We start from the raw sequence: 23250 nt of genomic DNA on the forward strand, positions 1-23250 counted from the left end.
AACTGTATAATGTTTTAACTCAAATATAAAACAACTCACAAACAGTTAGGACTTACAGTAAAGATTTCCTTTACATCAGAGCAAACAACCAAATGTGTAGATGATTTACACAGAACAAACAATAGGATATTGATACAGTCAACAAAAAAAGAAAGAAAAATGTAAAATAAAAAAGGACAAAAAAACTAGACCGCATCCTGTTCTTGCTCAAGAACAATATCGACAATTGTTGTGTTGTGAAACATCTGAAAATACAGTAACATTTGATTGGATTACAATACAGTACAGTAATGTTTCAGTGCTGATAGGACGTAATCAGTTGTGGAAACGTATATGACTTACTTGCACATAGGCGTATCATACTGTAATTGTTTGACTCTATCAGAGTTTCTGTCAAAAGGCACCCTGTACACATGCTTCATTCTCGAGGTGTTCTGCCTAAGAACATGGTCCTATGTGGCACTGGCAAGGCTCACTGTATTGATGTTTAGGAATATGTCTTGGTCATCAATGGTTGCACTTTGTATTTGTTTATAATTTTACAAATACAGTACAATGTAAAATATTCTAAATACAAGAATACTATGCTCCTGATAAGGCATTCAAACTAGTGTTTTACGTACTGTCATAGTAGTGTTTCTTACCCATTCTCTCTTCTGAATGTCAGGAGAATCGGTGCAACTGAGAAGCGGCTTATGTTTGGTTGAACCCTCTGGCCAGCCTTACCAGCCTCCTGCATGGTCAAACCCATGTTTGTCATATGTTTGAACACATTGGCCTGAATCTCATCAGAGATACAGTAATGGCTCTCCGTCTTGCTCTTCCTCTTCATCATTTTCCTCCTCCTCCTCCTCTTACTCTCATTCCTCTGCCTCTCTGATCACCACTCACTTCAATGTTGCCATAAATTGTTCTCCAAACTAGGAGCTAAAGCTTTGATTTCAAATTGCACAACAGCCTTGGAAATGGAAGTTTTGCCAATTGATTAGCAGTGTTTTCTGTTTGAACACAAAGAGGTTTTGGCATTGATGAAGTATGCAAAGTAGAGAGGAGAACAGAGAAATACTGTAATAAGAGTACGTCAGACCTGTTTAACCGCATGTTGCAGATGAGCCATAGGCACATTACATGTAATGTTAGAGAAGGGGAGAGGCAGACGAAAGGACAACTATCTGACTCTCTGTTCTTGATTTCCTTCACTAAACTTTAGAAAGAAAAAGAAATAACAAAAAAGGATAACCAAATTAGCCATGGCTTTTTTGCTGCCTGCTTTCATGACCCATTGTAAAGCCTGGATTGTGTTTGCCTTTCTTTGTGTCATTCACCTCATCGTACTTCTGTTCTACATCTTGTACTCTGACAACAGCCTGTCGAATTTCCGGAGTTCTAAATCGTTATCACTACAAAACACCAGCCTGACGAAGAATGAAAGCAAACAGATGCTCTCTAGTATGTTCAGGATGAATATAAAGAATATGACGACTGAACTACCAAAGTGTCCAGAAACTCCTCCTCTGCTGGGTAAGTTGTATGAAAGATTCTTTGGTCTATACTAGCCATATGACACAGACCTTGTGGCATCTACACTGTAAACCTGAACAAGTTCAGAGTACTTAAAACTTTTGATGTAACCGATTACATAATAAAATTTGAGCACATATATATATATTTTTTTTTAAGTAAACTTAACTTAAAAGTTATACATCGGCTATACTGATTTATTTTGTTATCATTTTCATAATTTTTGACTTCTCTGAACTCATATTATTCCAAAATTGTACAGGATTTTGCCTCTTAGGGTATTTGTGTTTCTCTGGGTCTTTCACAAACTAGTTATTACGCCCTTACAAGTTTTTGAAAGGGTATCCTCCCTACGTTCCAACTTCTTGCGCAAGATCTTACTGTAGAGAGAACTGTCATTGGTCGACCGCCTTCCCAGTGTTGCCATTGCATTTACATTTACATCTGTGATTTAGCAGACGCTTTTATCCAAAGCGATTTATAAGGAATTTTGCATTTATAGATCAGGAGCAGTTTAGGGGTTCACACTTATACACTTGGTAAGGAGGAGCGGGGAATCCAACTAGCAACCTTCCAACCTCTGGATTACTAAACTTCTTCTCTACCTTAAGCCTGCTGTCTCCGTCTCTCATCACATGAGCTTTGCAATGGTGTTCTCAACGACGTTGATGACATCAGATACTAAACAAATCACTTTGACACTCTCTGTGGTCTGAATTTATACAATAACTCTAATGTGAGCCATTGAAGGTGTAATTGAAGTGGTTGTCCAAGTACAAACTGAGAAAATACATTCCATAATAACTGTCAGTTTCGACAAATTTAGTTTCCCTAGTATTTTTTGAAAAAATGGTTTTCTTAAAAAAAAAAGAGAGAGAGAGAGTTAAATTACAAACAAAATATGTATGCAGAGTTCATATTTGGTGATAACATGGCTTAAAATGTTTCTATCCCCCTCTCTCTTTCCTTCCCTCTCTATCCCTCCCTTTTCCTCTCTCTTCCTATCATCCTCACTTCTTCCCTCATTCATTTCTCCCTCCTCTCTCCCTCTTCCCCCCTCTGTCCTTCACTATCTATTCCTTTTTGTCTCTATTCTCCTCAATCCTTCCCTCTCTCCATCCCTCTCTCTCTACAAGTGGGTCCCCTACGAATTGAATTCGACCACTCAGTGACTTTTGAGGGCATAAGGGCGCAGAACTCTGCTGTCCAACCTGGGGGAAGCTGGCGTCCTACAAACTGCATTGCCCAACAGAAGGTGGCCATAATCATCCCCTTCAGGGACCGGGAGTCCCACCTCAAGCAATGGCTCCACTTTCTCCACCCCATCCTTCAGAGACAGCAGCTTGACTACCGTGTCTACATCATCAATCAGGTAGGCAAATATTAGTCCCTATGTACATTTCAAGAAAGCACAGAAAATGAATAAGCAAATACTTAATTCATATCGTCCTACATACATAATAATCAGTCAGGATTAATTCCCATTCCCAGTAAGGCTCAGTCAGTCACATAGGCCTACATCATCAATCAGGTAGCCACCCACCTGCTTTCGTGAACACTGGGGAAACGTAAATGGTGAATTCCCATTCGCAGTAAGGCTAAGGGCCTCATTTATAAAACGTTGCGTAGAAACCATCCTACATTTTGTCTAAGACATTTCCTGAAATGAGCGTAAGTGAGATCCACAGTAAACAGACGTACACACAAAAAACACGTGTACGCCAATCCTTCGGTTATAAATCACAAATGGTCGTGAAATTGTGCGCAACTGAATCTCCGCCCTCAAAACGCCCCTATTTAATCTAATCAGCATATTATCAATGCACAAACAGAGCGCATCCTCAATGCACAAACTCTCTGTGACAGTGGCAAGCAAGAAAGAAACATGTAAACAGAAGAATTAAAGTGAGGCTGACATCGACGTTCTGCTGATGGAACAGCAGATGCGGGCCAAAACATCGTTAGAAAAGCCTGTATGGTGGCGTAATGGCAAAAGCAAAGTATTTGACATGTAGAAGGCACGTCTCCGAAGCACCAGCGGCCGCAACTGTCGCACTGCTGCTCCAGCATCGGAGTCTCGCTGGCCATCGCCACCTTCCCTTAGGCATGCCTTTGCTGTGCTCCACTACCAACCGCGCACGGGCATGTGCTGTATTAAAGTGTTCTTCCTAGGCTGTTTGAGTGTGCGCAATCTGGATGAAAATACATTGGGAACCCTGTTTTACGCAGGAAATCCTCTTACACATTTTGCTTTTCCTGGGCACTGTATGGAAATCTAATACATTACGGGCATATAAAGTGATAATACTGCGAAGAACATCGGGCAAAATTCTGCTAAATGAATTCCAATTTCTCATCGGAACGTTCCTGTAGCCAGGAATCCAAGAACAGACAAAACCTGAACGTGTATGGCCTGGTTGCATCTGGTGCGCCTCTGTAGACGAGAGGCTATTTGGGCACAACGCTCTCGACAAGCTGTAGGCCTACCTGCTTATCAGCCATTCATCATCCTGTGTCAAAAAGTGTGTGCGATCACGAAAAAACCCTTTCTCTCCTTATTGCGCAGTTGGCAATATCCTCTAACAACGCCAATGCAGCTATATCTCCTAATGAAAACTAAGCCACTATTAGACTTTCTATAGGCTATAGATTGAGCGAAATGTTTTACACTTGTGAAATAAAAACGGAATACCTATTAGACGTGAATCTCATTCATGTGTGAATTGTTCTAATAGTTTAATTGATTTTATTGAGCGAAACATTAATGGTGACGGTGGTGCACGATGATGATAATGAAACTGCGTGTCGGCGCTTTGAGTTCTAAATTCCTGCAGTACTCCAGTATTGCCACAAGGAAATGTACTTACACGAACTAAAACCAGACGTAGAGATACGTCCTTTTCTACGTCTAAGACGGTTTTTATAAATCTGTACTTAGACGTGGATTTGATCGCACGCACAGTCTAAGATCAATTCTGTGCGTAAGTACGTTTTATAAATGAGGCCCTAAGTCACATAGTGAACAAATATAGGCTATTCGTGAGCAAATGCAGGTCTATTGAAAACAAATTAATCTGGGTTTATTGGCAGTTTGTTTGTCTTTGGTGTATTAACGTCATAAACCTGAGATTGAAGTTCAGCTTTGTTTATTTCACTGGTATGAGCCCAGATGTGTTAGTCTCAATACACCGCTAGTGTTCCTCCCACAATCACTTATCTGTGACTAGGCATGAAACATTTTGGTTTGTTCTTTGTTAGATTTGGGAGTAGGATATTACTTTACGATATTAATAGGTTATTATGTTCACTTTGGCATGTATGCTTCGCTCCTTTTGTATGATTTACATATCAAGAGGAAGACAGAGAGAGTGAGTGTGAGAGAGAGAGAGAGAGAGAGAGAGAGAGAGAGAGAGAGAGAGTGCATGACAAACACCATGACATCATCCGCATAAGCAGACAAATAAAACTTATCAAGACAATAGGGCACAGAGAAAACTAACTAAAACGTTTACACACTTTCAATAACATTTTTTTGTACCATTGCTATGAACCCCGCACTAAAACCAAAGGAAGCTAATGTGGACCACAAGCATTGGTGTTCAACACGGTAAAAAGCATTCTGTTGGTCTAGTGCCCAATTTTTATCAAAAACTAAAACCTCTCCACACCATTTGTCGGTGCATATACATTAAGAAAAAAACTACGGGTGCTCGTTTAACTGCTCTTTTTGTGTCTGAACGTTGCTCCTGGAGCTGAACCTTTTTCCTCAGTGCAGTTAAATACTTGTGGAGGCGCAGTGGCGGTTCTACACGGAGGCCTGGGGTGGCCCGTGCCCCCGTAGACATGTCCCTGGCCACCCCTGCGGCCACCCCTTGCTGACCAAATAAAAAAAAATATGAATTTATTATGATTTTACACCCGAGCGCCAAAAGCGGTACTAATGCGACGCAACGTTCTACATGGGTAAATTAAAGCAGCGCACCAGATCACTGTAGTTTGTTTTGCCATGTGTGGTGCTTGTTGGAGAGAGGAGCTACGATTGAAGTGTTTGGCTCGCTCTCTTTCATTAATGGATCTGGTTCTTAAGAGGAGCTGGTAGTCTAGTCTATAGTGATCATATACAACTGTCTACCGGCTGAGCTGTTGATTTTTCTGCCTTATGAAGACAGGGAAGAAGGACAAATAACCACAGCGCTATTTTCAAGAACCAAAAGATGGAAATATCCTATGCCTGTTGACTTTCCCAGATCTTATGTGTATTCAAACTGTCATAGACGAACTGAACAAATTTGATTTCATGACGACAAGAATTCGTGTGGGTCATACAGTCTTTCACGATCCCTTTATTAATTCCAGGATAAAAAAAAGAGTCAGTTCTCGTGGCATAGTCGCTGTTATCTGCCAGTAGGTAACATATCTAGCTATTAGCTTGCTTTAGATTCCTGCGCTAGCAAGAAGCCTTTGAATGCTTACTGATGTAGCTAGCTCTTGCTGCTGAGTTTTCAAAGTTGACCTCAATGTTGTAATTGAATGTATCCCATGATCAGGGTGTTTTCACTGCTTTCAACACTGCAACCTGCAACAGTTAGCAATACAAGCAAAGGCTTCTTGCTAGCGCAGGAATCTTAGATCAGCAGTAGGCTAGCTAGCAGCTACACAATAACATTTAATGATATGAGGGGCAGATAACATCGCCTGTCATGTAGCTACTTAACAGAGTTTTGGTAAACAGTTGTCGTGAATATGAGACTCCTGCTGTCAAATCAGGACCAATCAGAGAAGAGCCCGTCCTGCTTTGGTTCCCGCCCACACAGTGTCAAAAGTTGAATTGATGCTCTGTATTTGCACCCTGTACTGTATTTTTCATTTTCATTTTTTATGGCCCTACCTCTCTTGCACCTGAACTCATTGTTATAATGTTAAGTTAAGTAATACATGTTTATATGTTTTTAAAGTAATTCAAGTTTATAATCTTTAAATATCATTTGTTGCAGGGTTTTTTATGTGCCCCCCTGGTTAAACCCTGGCCCCTCCTTGGCCCCCCTAGTAGAAATGGTCTAGAACCGCCACTGTGGAGGCGTGCAACCTCCTTCTCATTAAAAGCACCCTCTCTTATGTAGCAGAACCATCGTTGATAAATTGAGACCGCTTTGGGAAATAAAACTCAATGTTAACGTTCCTGTTGCCTTTGGTGTCACACAGACTACTGATGTGCTCCACTTTGAAGTACACTGCAAGCTTTTCACCAGATGCGTTCAAACACTCTTACCAGTTAGACACCACAGACTCACTGTCACTCTCATCACTGTTCACCTCTCCTGCCTTCTTAACCTTACTCTTATTGCCATCCACCGGGTCGATCTTTCTTTTGTTCGGATGTTTGAACTCTGTATCCATAGCAACTATCTTGGACAGCGCCCGGAGATGCTTTTGAGCCTGAAGCTCCGGCATCATCACTCGTCCCCACCCCACTTTCTTGTGCTACAGGCAACTTGTCTGCTTGTCTCGAACTGCTTAAACTGCTTAAAGCAGCAAGCTCTTTTGTGATCAAGTCGTTCACTGTCAATGACGCTGACACAATCGCGTCTGGCTCAGGAGTGCTACCTCGGTTACGTATGTAACCTCGGTTCCCTGAATGGGACCAGATGTAACATTTGGGACATGACACTGTTATGGACCAATCGAAGCACTATCTATTCACGCCGGAAGGCCGAATTGCGACGAATCACCGCCCTGAGCCCGCCCCCTCAGGTACCCTTAAATAGGGGGTGACTACGTCGCTCTTCCTCTGAAGACTCTGAGCAATGAGCCTACCAGAAAATACACGCACTGTGCACGCAACACATGTTACATCTGGTCCCACTCAGGGCACCGAGGTTACATACGTAACCGAGAGAGAGAGAGAGAGAGAGTGCATGACAAACTGATCCGTTGCTTATGAAACTTACACCTAACTACGCCATCCGCCTTTAATACATAAAGGGAGATGAACACATAATTTAGCATATTCACAGGCCCCAGAGGATCACAGATCACTCGCCTGCAATACACTCTGCCGGAACCCAGGCTCTGCCACATCCAACATATAATAACTAATAAAGGTGTGGCGAGAGCTCCAGCTTGCTACCTTGCAGATATCATCAACTGACACACCCTTAAACAGGGCCCAGGATGAAGAAACCCCACAGGTAGAATGCACTCGGAGCTTCTCCGGGGGCACCAACGACTTGAATAAGACATAGTGATAGCCTCCACCAGCCAACGGGAGAGGCTCGACTTTGCCAGATGTTTGCCTTTGGCGTTTGCACCAAAGCACACAAATAGCTGATCAGATTGCCTGAACATACTGGTGCGCTCCACATAAGTGCGCAGAGCGCGCACCGGACAGAGCTTATGCAAACGCTCCTCCTCCGCTGATGCGAAAGGAGGGGGCAAGAATACGGCCAACTCAATTACCTGGTTACGGAACGGAGTTGTCACTACCTTAGGTGTATATGCTGCGTTAGGCCGCAATACCACCTTGTCCCCGACAATCGAAAACTGAATGCACGACGGGCTGACAGACAGTGCTTGCATGTCACCAACGCGCTTCGCTGACACCAGCACCAGGAGCAGCGCAGTCTTTAAAGACACCAACTTAATGTCTACCGTTTCCAAGGGCTCGAACGGGGGACCCGTGAGCGCCCGTAACACAACTAGCAAATCCGCGCAACGGCGGCAGCCGGCATCGAACCCAACAGTTTTTGACAGCGAAGAGATGTGACTTTCTGCCCCAGTCTGAACTGTTGCACACATGCCCTGATGACATCTATTCGTGCCTGAGGCAGACCGACCGTCTTTGAGACGGAGTTCACTGTCATGCCTAGGAAATGAGCAGTCTGCTGTAGGCATAATATGCTCTTTTCCCTGTTGACCACGAATCCGAGGTGATGCAGGTGCACCACCACAAGATGGCACTCTTGCACCGCCTCTGCCTCTGAGCGAGACGCCAGCAGCCAATCGTCCAGATAATTGAATAGGCGAATGCTTACTTTTCTTAACGGGGCAATGGCAGCTTCCACGCATTTTGTAAAAACTCTCTGAGCTAGGGATAGACCAAAAGGGAGGACGTGGAACTGGTATGCCATTCCGCCGAATGCAAATCTCAGATATCTGGGATGTCTGGGATGAATCGGTATGTGAAAATACGCATCCTTTAGATCTATTGTGACCAGCCAATCGCGTGGCTTTATGAAATGAACCAGACGGCGTGGAGTTAACATTTTGAACTTCAACGGCATCAGTGCTTTGTTCAACACACGTAGATCTAATATAGGGCGATAATTCCCGTCCTTTTTCGGGACGAGAAAATATCGGCTGTAGTGGCCTGAATCTATTTTTTCTGGCGACACTACGCCTATAGCCCTCTTTACGAGTAACTCGTCTATCTCTTGTTGTAGGAAATGAACGCGATCTCGTGGCACCATTGATTGTATGACGCCCCTGAACTTGGGAGGAGGTCTGCCGAACTGCAGTGTGTAGCCCACCAAGACCGTCCTCAGCACCCAGGGCGAGACTGCGCATGCGCGCCAGCTTACTACGAGTCTGCCAGGCTGGGAGATAAGTTGAATTTGTCGGGACCTAGCCCGCTCATGACCAATCTGTCTAAGCCTAGATCTGCCCCCGCTCCTAGGGAGGAGGGTGAGATCTGGGGTTTCCCCCTCATGGTTTGAATATGAAATTGGTTTTGCGAATGCAACGGGTGCATCGGATGAGGGGATAGACAAGCTTGAGAGACATGGGGATGAAAGGCTTGTGGGAACATTTTCGCTGTGCTGGACATGAACCTTACATGAGTGCATCTGGCGACCTTCCCAGGTGGTGGCGGGCACACCACCTCCCCCCCCTTTCTTTTCAGGGGACGACAAGCATCAGGGCGCCGGCTGCTTGCCTCGCCCTTTCGTGCCTCGGCTTGTGTGTTTGTGCGTGCTCGAACCGGTGCTTTGCTGTGCAGCTGCTGCTGGGCGGCGGGCTGGGCTGGTGGCTGGAACGGATTCTTGTTCCAGCCGCGGCACGCAAGCACCTTGGCTGGTGGTGCTGGGGAGCGGAATCCGCTGCGCTTCACGCCCTGGGCCGGTGAGGCTTGCCCTGAAGAGGACCGTGGCTCGGAGCTGCTGGACCTCGACATCCACGCCTGGAAAGCCTCGCGGCTTTTCTGCTCGGCTTCGAACTTCTCGTTCATCGCCCCCGCCGCTTCAGCGAACACGCTCTTGACGCTGACTGGGGCGTCAAGGAGCGACGCTTTCTGACAGAAAGCTTGGCCAGGGAAAGCCACAGGTACCTCTGCGTTGCCACAGAGGCCCCCATGACTCGCCCCAGCCCTTGCGAGGAGCACCTGGTGTGTCGGAGGTACAGGTCTTTTGCCCTGCACAGCTTCCAAACGTGCAGCGAACTCAGTGGAACACGGCGACTGCCCCGCAGCTAAATAAGCCTTCTCGGCCAGAACCTAGCAGACTTTGTGGGTAGCACGGGTTTCTGGCCGAGCGAGAGATAACCTGCCACGGTATCCCCATTGGTGGGAAGGAGAGGTAGCCCCTCTCCTTAGCACGGTCCAGCTGGAGGTAAGCCATAAGTAGGGCGCAGCCCATGAGGTTTCCAGCTCCTCGTATACCTCTTCGAAGAAGGGGATCGACGAGGGAGCTGAAGCGGGTGGGCCATCATAATACTCCCCGTACGCACGTTGGGTGGGGGAGGGAGGGGGAGACCAAGCCAGCTCGCCGCCCTCCTTGCTACCTCGTGTAGCTGGTGGCCCAGGGTCCGGGAGAGCGCCACAGGCTGCGTGTCACCCAGAACCATGTCTGTGTCCTCCCCGTCCGAGACGTGCTCGAACGAGTCGTCCATTAGACTCTCTCGCTCCAAGTCTCCAAAGTCGAAGCTCGGTCAGCGGCTCAGCTGCCTCTGCAGTCACCGCGACTGGGGCAAGCGAGCGCGCCGGAGATGAGCAACAGGACCCAGCGACCGCCCCGGGGTGGCGCCTGATCCACCACTGCTCATGGGGTGAGGGGAGCACCGCTCGACCGGGGACACCTCCCTGGACAGCGCGGGCTGCACCCTCACGTTGAGGTCCTTTCTCTCCCAGTAGGAAAGGCGCCTCGTGACTCGTGCCGTCGTCATCGCGGCACAGAGCGCAAATGCGGCAGGGATCTCCCCAGACAACGCCGCCTCAGCAGAGCACACAGCGGCGATGTCGGTCTCCCTTGTCGCGGGGATGCCCACAGTCCTGGTAGGTCTTGGACATCTTTATCTAAAATGAAACAAAGATTAGCAAAGAAGCTATCTCAACGTAACACGTTGTAAGCAGTCGAAGACGAGCGTGGTCACCAGCTAGACAGCAACTTTGCTTAAAGTGTTGAATATCCTTGTAGCACTCAGAGCTAGTAAGGGAATTAAATCCGACAACTCACCAACTCGATAGAGTAAAAGCACACAAGTACAGGAATAACGCTGAGCGTGAGTAGTAGTACTTTACGGTCTTGACTTCGAGAGCGAAGAGTCGAAAGAGGAAGAGCGACGTAGTCACCCCCTATTTAAGGGTACCTGAGGGGGCGGGCTCAGGACGGTGATTCGTCGCAATTCAGCCTTCCGGCGTGAATAGTTAGTGCTTCGTTTGGTCCATAACAGTGTCATGTCCCAAATGTTACATCGCAGTCACTGCGATAGGGAACTGCCTACAGTACCGCTGCAGCTCCCTTTCAATAAGAACATCTTTAATAAATGGGGGGACGTTATAAATGATAACCTTCTTGGAGGGGGTACTTAGTGGAAGAACAGGTGTAAGGGTGTTACGGATCACCACACCCTGTTCAACTACCTCTCTTGCTTTTTCAACCGTACTCAGAGAAAAAACAGCCGCGTTGTTCAGATGCGCTGCCAACTTTTTTTAAACAAGGCAGTCCAAAAATGCATAAATAAGGGAACACAAAAGACAGAAGTTAGAGAAACTGCCAAAAGACGGCTTCACTCACACCTGCGTTCACTCGCTCTCACACAACGCGCACTCACTTCCGCTTCCGCTCAGAGAGAGAAAGAGAGAGAGAGAGAGAGAGAGATTTTTGAACAAACTTTTTATTGTACAACAGTTACAAGGTACCACAGAGAGATCCAATACATATATTCTCTACACAGGAAGCTTACTCAGAGAGAGAGAGAGAGAGAGAGATAGAGAGAGAGAGAGAGAGATGAGAGAGAGAGATATAGAGAGAGAGTGATTGTCAGGCCAAGACAGCCAAACAGATAGATTTCTGAATGTTTGTGACAGAAAGAGAAAGGATCACAATACAGACTGAATGGAAAACAGGGGTGCAAACTCATGAGGGATGAAAAAGGTGACAACGATGCGAACCCCCTAGGGGGGTCCGGGGCATGCTCCCCGGGGAATATACAAACTCCTCGGTCAATTATTCCTCCCCTTTAATAATACCAATTGGTATTGTATATCGTTGGAAAGCCTGATTAGTCACCTTTACAACGAGGTACAACTTGTAAGGATCGTGCATTCGTGGAATGAGCAACACAGCTCAACACAGCAACACAGCCCAACACAGCTACGTGTGGGTAGCGGCCCAAAATGTTTTGCCAAAATCCCCTGCAATATTCTTCTGTTGGTTTTCACTCTTGCTTTGAGTTGCTTGGTGGATTGAATGATTCTCCAACAGTATTAAGGAAATAACAACACATATTGGCCATTTTTACACTATATTCATTTTACACTGTCAGGGACCTCAGTAGCGTGTGGAAGATCCATGCGCAGCCACAACAGCTTGGCACCTCCTCCTCATGCTGATTCTGGAGGTACTCTGTGATGATCCTGCCTCTGTGGGGGCGAGCGTTGTCATCCTGGAGGATGGAGTTAGGTCCCAGATTCTGGAGACATGGGATCGCCACTGGCTCCAGAATCTCATTCCGCTATCCCACTGAATTCCAACATTGCATATTGCATATTGCAGGGGATTTTGGCAATTTTTTTAAGGGTGCTACCCACACGGTTAGCTGTGTTGCTCATTCCACGAATGCACAATCCTTACAAGTTGTATTTCGTTGTAAAGGTGACTAATCAGGCTTTCCAACTATATACAATACAACACCAATTGATATTATTAAAAAGGAGGAATAATCAACCAAAAAAAAACGTTTCCGAACTTTTTTTGAGGAGTTAATTATACATAAGAACATTTTGCACATTTTAAAGTTCAATGCATCAATCTGGTGCACTTTTAAACTGTGTCTGTGTGTCTGTGTGTCTGTGTCTGTATGTGTCTGTGTCTGTATGTGTCTGTGTCTGTGTCTGTATGTGTCTGTGTCTGTGTCTGTGTCTGTGTCTGTGTCTGTCTGTCTGTCTATGTGGAAGAGACACAGTTTGTTTAAGCACTTTACCTGGAAAGCAAGTGAGCAGAGCACCACAACAGGATGATATCGGTGTGTATCTGACCATGCTGTAAAAGCCCACATGTAGTCACAATTGCACCGTGCAAAGTGGAACAAGTAGTCACAGTTTTCAGATGAATTTCAATGCACATTGTGTAAAATAGATAGTGTGAAGGAGAGTGTATAGAAAGTTTTAAGATTTAAAGGATTAAATGTGATTTATGTTAATCAAAGAACGTGTATGTTGCTTAAGGCATCTGGAATGACGGGGAAAAAAAGAATAGAAGGTCTCACCTGAGGTCTGTTTAAAGTGTGTGGCGGTGTCTATCCATCTCCTCACCTGTTGTCTGTGGCCAATACCTAACACCACACTTACAGTAGACTAAGTTAAGCCTATGTAAAAGGTCCAGGTGTCCATGGTGACTATCAGATAGGTGACGGGGCAATCACAGAATAACCGTCAGGGACACATGCGCATACATGCACGCACGCACAGACACACACACACACACACACACACACACACACACACACACTCACACACTCTCTCTCTCTCTCACTCACTCAGTCACTCACTCAGTCACTCACTCACTCACACACACACACACACACACACACACACACACAAGCGCACGCATGAAAACACACACACACATTCAACTCTCTCTTTCTCTCTATCTTTCTCTCTCTATCTCTCTCTCCGTCTCACACACACACACACACACACACACACACACACACATACCTCAATCCTTCTCTTTATCACACACACATGTACATACTAGCAAGGCATATGCGAGAGGTGTTTAGAAGTGTGTGTGTGTGTGTAGACGTGTGCCTATGAGTGTGTGTGTGTGTGTCAGGGGCGGATCTAGCCATTTTGGGGCCCTAGGCAAAATATAGACATGGGGCCCTCATTTTTGAAACACGTACACAAAACAAATAACCATCCCAATACTCTTAGAATCGCAATAAACCCATAGTGCACTGCCACTCAACTCTCCACAGTAAAATCAGTTTCAGATTTCTCCAGCCTTTGCCAAAATTACATGTTTATTACTCAGATCAAACGAGAGAGAGAGAGACAGAGAGAGAGAGAGATTAGAATTTCCATTCTCTGCCGTGTTCTTTTAGGAAGGCTGATACATTTTTCCAGTCGTTCCAGTGCAGAACCGCTGCTTGTTGCAATCGCCAAACAGCCGACAACAGAAACAAACAGCGTGGTCTTTCGTCTTACTGTACACAAGCCAGGACCTCTGGATTTTTTCGCCATTTTTCATGTTCAAATAGTAGTGCGTGCTTGTAAAGCGTCTGCCCTGTTTGTTCTGGGGGAAATCTCCTCGTAATTGCACTGGTCCTTTCTGTACAATTGAACAACGCTCGGAGTCTGTAAACTTTTCTGGCCAATGTGCAGGGTAATTTTCACCGAGTCGCATACAGATCCCTCTGCTTTGGTTTGAAGTAACGTTATTTCGCGCTGCGCGCGTTACTACGTCATCATATTCTGGACTAGTCCAATGCACAATGGAGGGGGGCATTATTGAAGTTGCATGGGTTTATTTGCATGTGACTGAAAACCGAAAGTAAAGGTTTAAAGCATAATACAGAAAAGACACTAGGGGGCAGTATTACACTCTCTTGACCAATGTCAAATTACTAGCTTACAACACTCCCACTTAATTTTACAACGGTATTAAGTCTTTTATGCTAACGTACATCACTCAGACTTGAACTGGAATATTCAACTTAAGATAAACCCTTAACACACACTAGCAAGTATCTTGTTATTCCTTACCTTCAAAAATTAACCTAGCTATGCAGAGCACATTTAAACAGCATTAAACATTATGCCTTTTAAACTGAATTAAGTAGGACAAAGTCCAATCTCTCTTCTGAGATATTCACACTTCGGTCTAGGTACTGGCTTTGTCAGAATATCAGCCTTCATCTCCTCAGATGGACAGTATTTCAGCTGAATTTGTCCATTCTGCACACATTCACGAATATAATGGTAACGAATGTCTATGTGCTTGGTTCTTGAGTGATCGACTGGATTCTTCGCTATTGCGATGGCTCCTTGGTTGTCCTCATGGATCACAGTTGGTGTAGTGTCCATTCCGAGATCACTCAGAAGTCGTTGAAGCCAGGTACATTCTTGAGCTGCCTGACTGAGTGCGACATACTCTGCCTCAGCAGATGACAGTGCAACTGTTAACTGCTTTTTACTGAGCCAACTCACTGCTCCTCCACCCAGCAGAAAAACATTGCCTGTTGTTGAGTGACGATCGTCTTGATCTCCGGCCCAGTCAGCATCTGAGAATCCGATCAACGTTCCAGATTCTGATCTTTCATACTTGAGAACAAGATTCAGCGTCCCTTTCAGGTATCGAAAAATTCTCTTGACAGCAGTCAAGTGTGCTGCATTTGGATCTGCATTGAACTTTGATACAGCACTCACTGCTTGTGCTATGTCTGGCCTTGTAGCCATTGCAGCATACAGCAGACTTCCTACCATGGACTGGTAAGTGCTTGGGTTCACTGGCTTACTAACTCCATCAATCTTTTTCAGCTTGACGTTTGCGTCAGCTGGAGTTGCAACAGGATTGGCATTGTCCATTTTATACTTTCGAAGTATTGCTTCAATGTAATGCTTCTGGTGAAGAAACACGCAATTATTTTCGTGATCTTGGACAACAGAGATGCCCAGGATGTAGGACAGCTCTCCCATGTCTTTCATCTTGTAGCGCTTCTGCAGTGCAGCTTTCAGCTCATTCATGCTTTCCATTGACTCGGTAATCAGAATCAGATCATCCACATACACAGCAAGTATCTCTAACTCCTTCTGAGATCTCACAAACACACAGGGATCTGATGCACTCTGTTTGAAGCCTAGGTCTTTCATGAATTCTGTGAAAGTCTTGCTCCAGCAACGAGGAGATTGCTTCAGTCCGTATATGGACCTCTTGAGCTTGCACACTAGATGTTCCTGCCCTGGTTTGACATAGCCCTCTGGTTGCTCCATGTAGATTTCCTCTTCTAGATGTCCATTCAGGAATGCAGTCACAACATCCATCTGGTGTACATGTAGATTGTTCTGGACAGCAAAGGCAAGTAAGGTACGAATTGAGCTGAAACGTACCACAGGTGAAAAGGTTTCATAATAGTCAGCACCATACCTCTGTGAGTAACCCTTGGCAACGAGTCTGCATTTGTATCTTTCCACTCGTCCATCACTATGATGCTTTACCTTGAACACCCATCTTGACCCTATGGCCTGTCTATCTCTTGGCAAGTCAACCAAATCCCAGGTTTCATTTTCCAGCAGTGACTCATATTCCAGGTCAGCCGCTTCCTGCCACTCCTTTGCATTTGGTGTCATTAATGCCTCTTTGAGTGTGATTGGTTCTGTGACATGACAAACATTGGCATAATGATCAACAGTCACTACATCAGCATACTCATCATATCCGTATCTTGTTGGAGCTTTTCTGACTCTGCCACTCTCTCTCATGGCTTCACTGACAGTAGCCTCGTCAGCTGGTGCTCCCGTCTCTTCCGGTGTCATGATGGTCTCCTTGTCTGAACAAGAAATGTCCACTTCCTGTTTCCAGTTGAAGTCTGATTCGTTAAAGACAACATCTCGGCGAATTAGAATTCTCCTTTTGTCTTCGTCCCACAAACGATAGCCTTTGGCGTTGTTTGCATATCCAACAAAACGAAGTTTCACTGCTTTCATGTCCAGTTTTCTTCTTTCTATGTCTGGTACATGTGCATAAGCAACACAGCCAAACACTCTCATGTGACTCAGGTCTGGTTTTTTGCCACACCATCTTTGATAGGGTGTACCTTCCTTCAGAACACATGTGGGTAGCCTGTTCTGTATGTAAGCTGCAGTTGCCACGGCCTCTGCCCAGTACATCTTTGGCAATTTAGCATGAGCTAACATACTTCTAGCTGCTTCGACTAGTGTCCTATTTTTCCTTTCTGCAACACCATTTTGCTGTGGTGCATATGGTACCGTCATTTCATGGTGAATACCTTGATCCTTCAAGTGTTCCTGAAATTCTCTGGACGTGTATTCTCCTCCATTATCGGTTCTCAATCGAATGACTTTTCGGCCACACTCATTGGTGAATGTTTTTTCAAATTCCTTGAATTTGCTAAGCACCTCACTTTTTTGTTTTATGAAGTATACTTTGCAGCATCTTGAGTAGTCATCAATGAAAGTTACAAAGTACTTTGATCCACTTATAGATTCAGTCTGCATGGGACCACAGACATCACTATGAACTAGCTGTAGCTTCTGCTTGGTACGAATTTCTCCCACTGGTTTGTATGGCTTTCGAGACATCTTACCCTCAACACATGCTTCACAGAAGAGTAATTCTTTCTCTGCACAAAAGTCCACACCTTTCATCAGTTTTTTCAGTTCTTTCAATTTGGTCGTATGACCCAGTCTCTGATGCCATAGACTGGTAGCTACTGATGCACTTGATGCATTGTGACAGACAGATGAGCTTCCTTCGACATCCAGCTGGTAAATTCCATCAGCTCTTTGTGTCCCCATTCCAGAAAGATCTCCATCTTTTCCACGTATGTAGCAACGAGACTTGTTGAACTTCACTGTATTTCCTTTTCTGACAGCAGCTCCCACTGAGAAAAGATTTCCAGACAACTTGGGAACATACAGTACATCGTACATCTTGACAGGTTTTATTCCGCTGACTTTGAATGTCATTCTCAGTATGACGTTTCCAAGTCCTAGGGCGTCAACCACCCTGCCATCACCAAGTTTGACTGACTGCGGTTTAGGAAATTCTTGGTAATCTTGTAGAATCTCTCTGTGACATGTCATGTGCTTTGATGCACCAGAGTCTATCAACCACTCAACCTGTTGTGGTATCTCATTCTCTTTTCTCTCTTCAGCAACAAAGGCACTCTCAGACGAACTCTCTGCATCCTCACACACCATGCTCTTGGCCTTGTGGGTTTTATTTTTATTTTTCCAATTTTTACAGTCCCGTTTCAGGTGACCTTCCTTCCCACAATTGTAGCATCGATATGAGCTATATTTGTCTGCTCCCACTGCCCTGGGATTAGCCTGCATCTCTCCATATACTTGTGTTGACATGGCTGATGCACCTCCTGATGCACTACCACTAGCACCACTATCATTAGCATGCAAACGTTTCTGCTCTTCATTTATCAGCGCTTGCTGAACAAACTGCAGTGTTAAATTATCCATTTTTGTCTCTAGTGCAGTGACAATTGTTGCATAGCTTGGTGGTAGGCTACCTAGCAGTGTTACAATCTGGTCTTCATCAGCAATCTGTGTACCTATTGCTCCTAATTTATCAGTCAGTTCCTTCATTCGTTTCAAATGTTCAGTTATATTTTCTCCTTCTTTCATTTCACATCTGAAATATTTCTTCTTGAGAAACAACTTATTAGCAAGAGTGTCTCTTTCAAAATGTGCTCTTAGCGTGTCCCACGCTTCTTTTGGAGTCTGACAGCTTGTTATCAGGTACAATTGAGGTGTACTTACATTCAGCACGAGTACAGAGAATGCCTTCTCCTTCCGTTTTTGGAAATCTGCTCGAATCTGTGCATTAGCATCTGCTGCTAAGGTTTCTGTTTCCATGACCATGCCCCATAGTCCTTTAGCCTTCAGCAAGTGTTCAATCTGAAATTTCCATGTTGCCCAATTATCTGGTCCGCTCAGCTTCTCAATAAACAGCTTATCTTCCATTGTGAATCCCACAACACCGTCTATACCACACAAATTCCGTGTAAAATAGCCTTTTTAGCGACACTCTGGGCCCATAACCTATTGAAGTTGCATGGGTTTATTTGCATGTGACTGAAAACCGAAAGTAAAGGTTTAAAGCATAATACAGAAAAGACACTAGGGGGCAGTATTACACTCTCTTGACCAATGTCAAATTACTAGCTTACAACAGGCATGTGTGCTGGAAAATTATTATTTAGGCATTAGTTCGGCGTTATGTTGATATTTTTTTCTACTAGAAATGTGTTTTTTTTTTTTTTACTTTACTTAAGTAATGGCTGGGGGGGTCAGATTTGGGGGCCCCTAATAAAGACAGATTTGATTGGGGCCCTAGGCACTTGCCTAGGTTTGCCTAATGGAAGATCCGCCACTGGTGTGTGTAGAAGTGTGTTTGTGTGTGTGTGAAGAAGTGTGTCTGTGTGTGCTCATCTCTACCCTCTGCAGTGACTCTGCCAGACTTGTCTTCTCATTCTCCTTGGTCATCACTCCAAACTCCACGAAACCGAACCCTGTCACATCCTTCCCATATACAGGGCTCTCAAGTGTCACGCATTGAGCGTGACAGTCACTCATTTCGGTCTTTTGTCACGCACTCCCGCCACACATTGTATTTCTCACGCTGAAAAAAACCCCCTAGGCTATTTAATGTTCCGCCGCGCGCAAACATGACCTGGTCGTGCTGCCCACACCATGGAGGAATCAAGCACGTCTCACCGAATCCCCTGCAGTTCTTCTGTAAGGTGCAACTTATCAGCCAATCAAAAAAAAAGAAATGGGCTACACAATAGCCAATCAGAAAAAAACGTATATTTTATATCTGGGTAAGATTCAATCCAGCAACCAATGAAAATAAAGTATCCTGGAATTGCGCGCGATTGATCTTGTATATGATCCAAAGTGATCCATGTCACCAGTTCACCCAAACACTAGACTGTCCTTTTTGCCTATGTTTGTGTTTACGACGTTTTTAGCAGGGACGTGCGGTCAGAGGAGGCAGAGCATATATTCATATTTCTCCACTAATCTGTATGGGTGTAATTTCTGCATCATTCCGATTATTCCGAGCATTTTTATTATCAAAATCGCTGAATTTGCGCATTTCCAGTTCCAGAAAACAGGGACCACCGTAGTTATATTTTCCCTAGACAAAATTAAATGAGCATTGGTGGGAGGGCTACATACGCTAGCTTATTAATATCTAACTATTAATATCTTATTTGACACGGTGTAAAAGTTCAATTAGCACACCGGTTGTACGTGTAGCTGTAGGCCTATAGCCTCTTAAAACAAAAGTCTGTTGAGTATTAAGCCGCATAACTTCTATTACTTTTAAAAAACGTTTAAAAGTAATAGTATTAGACAATAAAACATAACGTTTTTTTTCAGTTCTGGTCAGATGACAATTTTTAAACCATAGGCATATATACATTTCTATTTTTTTTAAACTAGAGATCGGAATGACGTAATCACTTCCGATTTCTGTGCCTCACCAGCTACGAACCTCACGGCACGTCACTGGTTTGTATGCCTTTGTCTGTGATTTGTCTAATACAAGTACGCAAACTTTGCAAAAATTAAATAAATATAGGTTTGTTTTGCTTTTTTAATAACCTTGTATTATGTCTTGTCCTGTCTTACTTACACCCCATGGCCTTAAAATCAAAGTCTTCTAAAACAAAATGCTTTTCAGTTATTTTTGTCTTTTTCCACAGGTCTACAGAGTGACATTAAGATATTTAACACAATGCCACAATAAATGACCTCAGCATCAGAGATGTCTCACCTCATGACTGGCACCTATCTTCCTGCATAGTTACTGAGATAAAGACAACACGAAGTGACACAACGTCTACGGGTGGGGTGGTATAACGTGACTGAAAGCAATTAATTTTGATTGAGCCCTTTCTTTGTTCCAGCAAAGAATTTCTGGAACAGAACTAGTCGGACCAGTGAGATAAGTTCCAACGTTCCAAAAACCCTACTGGCTTCCAGCACACGTACCATCCTTTTATTTAGTGTATTATTATGTTCTTGGCTCAAGTTCAAAAATGTGTTTTGATTACGTGTCTGACTGGGGGGGGGGCGTGGCGGGCGGAATGCGGAATGGGAGCGGGTCGGGGGCTTGACGGGGGGATAAGTCACTCTTGCCTGTCTTCAAAACTTGAGAGCACTGCATATAGATACCTGAAACACCAATCACAAGTTGTTCAGTGTTGAGAAAAAGTGTGAATTATTGAAAATGAAGACCAAGAGGGGAACAGATGCAGCCTTACTCTAGACGACCAACCTGCCAGAAATGTCAATTATTTTCAATTCATCATTCTTTCAATTCTTTTCAATTCAACACAGAAAAACAGCCTCCTTGGAGTCAAAGACACATCAAAGCTGGGCAGAACTATATAGCAGAAGAAGAAAGAATACTGATTAGATCCAGATACAAGTCACCTGAACATGACTGTAGCTGTTGTGCATTGATTTTGATTTCCGAACCATATTCTTTGACCTCAAACTGAGCAGTGACATTTTTCTGAGGCGTGTTTGTGGGTGTGTGTGTGTGTCTTGCAGTATGGAGAAACGACGTTCAACCGGGCCAAGCTGATGAATGTTGGCTTCACATGGGCTCTGAAACAGTACGACTTTGACTGCTTTGTCTTCAGCGACGTGGACATTGTCCCAATGGACGACCGGAACTTATTCAAGTGCTACAATCAGCCCAGGCATCTCTCTGTGTCTCTGGACAAGTTTGGCTTTCGGTAGGCAGTTAGTTTGATGTACTGCCCATAGCATTGTCAGGGATTATGTTGCTACAATAATATTACAACAACAACAACAATAACAAACTAGCGAAATGCTATACTGCTGTGTCACCTCTTTTTTTGCAAGTAATGCCGGAATGATGTCATACAATTCTACAGCTATTCATAATGGTCACTTCAGTTCATTATTACATGGAACCAAAAAGTTGCCAACATTCTAACGACATGCTCACTTGTGATCCCGCTCATAGACATAATATATACAGTATATATGTCTATGATCCCGCTCATCAAAGGGTTAAATCGCTTCCTGTTCTTTGCTCTGTTGAGGCTTCCGTATTCTCGGATCTTCGGAGGAGTGTCAGCCATGACCAAGGAGCAGGTCACGAAGATCAACGGATATCCCAACAATTACTGGGGCTGGGGAGGGGAAGATGACGATGTCTCAAACCGGTAAACAGAATAACACACACACACAACACACACACACACACACACACACACACACACACACACACACAAACACAACAAAAAGTGTATAAAGCAAACACACTTTGTCATCCCCTCCCTCTAGTCTGTCCATCAGAGGTATGTCCATCTCCAGACCTGACTCCATCATAGGGAGGTGTCGTATGATCAAACACGGCAAGGAATCCAACAACCCAGGCAACCCAAAAAGGCAAGTCCCGTCATGGTCACGACACGCACAGGCATACACACATACACACGCAGAGAGACACACACACACACATACACACACGCAGAGACACACACACACACGCATACACAGGCACACACACATACACACACATACACACACATACACACACATACACACACATACACACGCAGAGACACAGACACACACATAGACACACGCAGAGACACACACACACACACACTCACACATACGCGCAGAGACACACGCATACACACGCAGACACACACACACACACACACACACACACACATACACACACACACGCATACACACGCAGAGACACACTAATGCTTTATTCCCTGATGCATTCTCTTTTTGTGTCTGGTGCAGGTTTGATTACATAGCACACACTGGAGAAACCATTGACCGGGACGGTCTCAACTCCCTGCATTACCAACTCCTGAGCGTAGAGGATCATCCGCTCTACACCAATGTCACAGTGAACATCGGTACGCCTTGACAACTGAAAACACGTACTGCTGCAAGGACATCTCTAAGTTTACCATATCGCCTTGAGACAACTTGAGTGTCCCACCAAGCTGCCTGGACAGTACTACTGACACTTTGACAGGTTGTGCAGTTTAACTCTTTAGTGACGGCCCCTTTAAATTTCGGTCACTCATGACTGGTCATGTATTTTGTTACATTCTTGTTCTATTTCACTCAATCTACGTTCCCATGGTACTGAAAATGATGTTAACAGTTGTCAAATCACAAGGGAGTGTTTATTTTAAATACCCAGTCTCAAATACCATTGGTTTAGAGACGTTTTATAGAAAAAATATGTTGACGTCGCTAAATTACCAACATGGCGTTTGCTAGCCAAGTCTTTACTTTCGATCAAGCAGTTCAACTTTGTTTACAAACGGACAATAAAGATAATGATGCAGATAGTTCCACTGGTGGAATGAGCAATGGAGAAGAGCAAGAGGTTGACAATAATAAATTATTATATATTTCTATACTTGCATCTTTTTTGTTATTTCTCGTATATAACTTTGAAGTTTGCTATATATTATGATATATCAGCCTAAACATTCTTCTTATCTTGTGGGGGTGGA

The 23250-nt window shown here is 44.4% G+C and overlaps 1 protein-coding gene across 1 annotated transcript; it reads left to right on the top strand.

The window, feature by feature from the left end:
- Nucleotides 1–1475: 1475 nt before the first annotated feature.
- On the top strand, nt 1476–22649 carry LOC308366545 (beta-1,4-galactosyltransferase 1-like; the record flags this gene model as incomplete). The annotated part of the gene is made up of 6 exons (XM_080840262.1): nt 1476–1521; nt 2658–2893; nt 21278–21465; nt 21799–21921; nt 22043–22147; nt 22520–22649. 6 exons carry the CDS (start codon nt 1476–1478, stop codon nt 22647–22649), a joined length of 828 nt encoding a protein of 275 aa, XP_080696388.1.
- Between the last annotated feature and the right edge of the window lie 601 nt (nt 22650–23250).

Source organism: Sprattus sprattus (assembly GCF_963457725.1).
Source record: "Sprattus sprattus genome assembly, chromosome: 6".
NCBI lineage: Eukaryota > Metazoa > Chordata > Actinopteri > Clupeiformes > Clupeidae > Sprattus > Sprattus sprattus.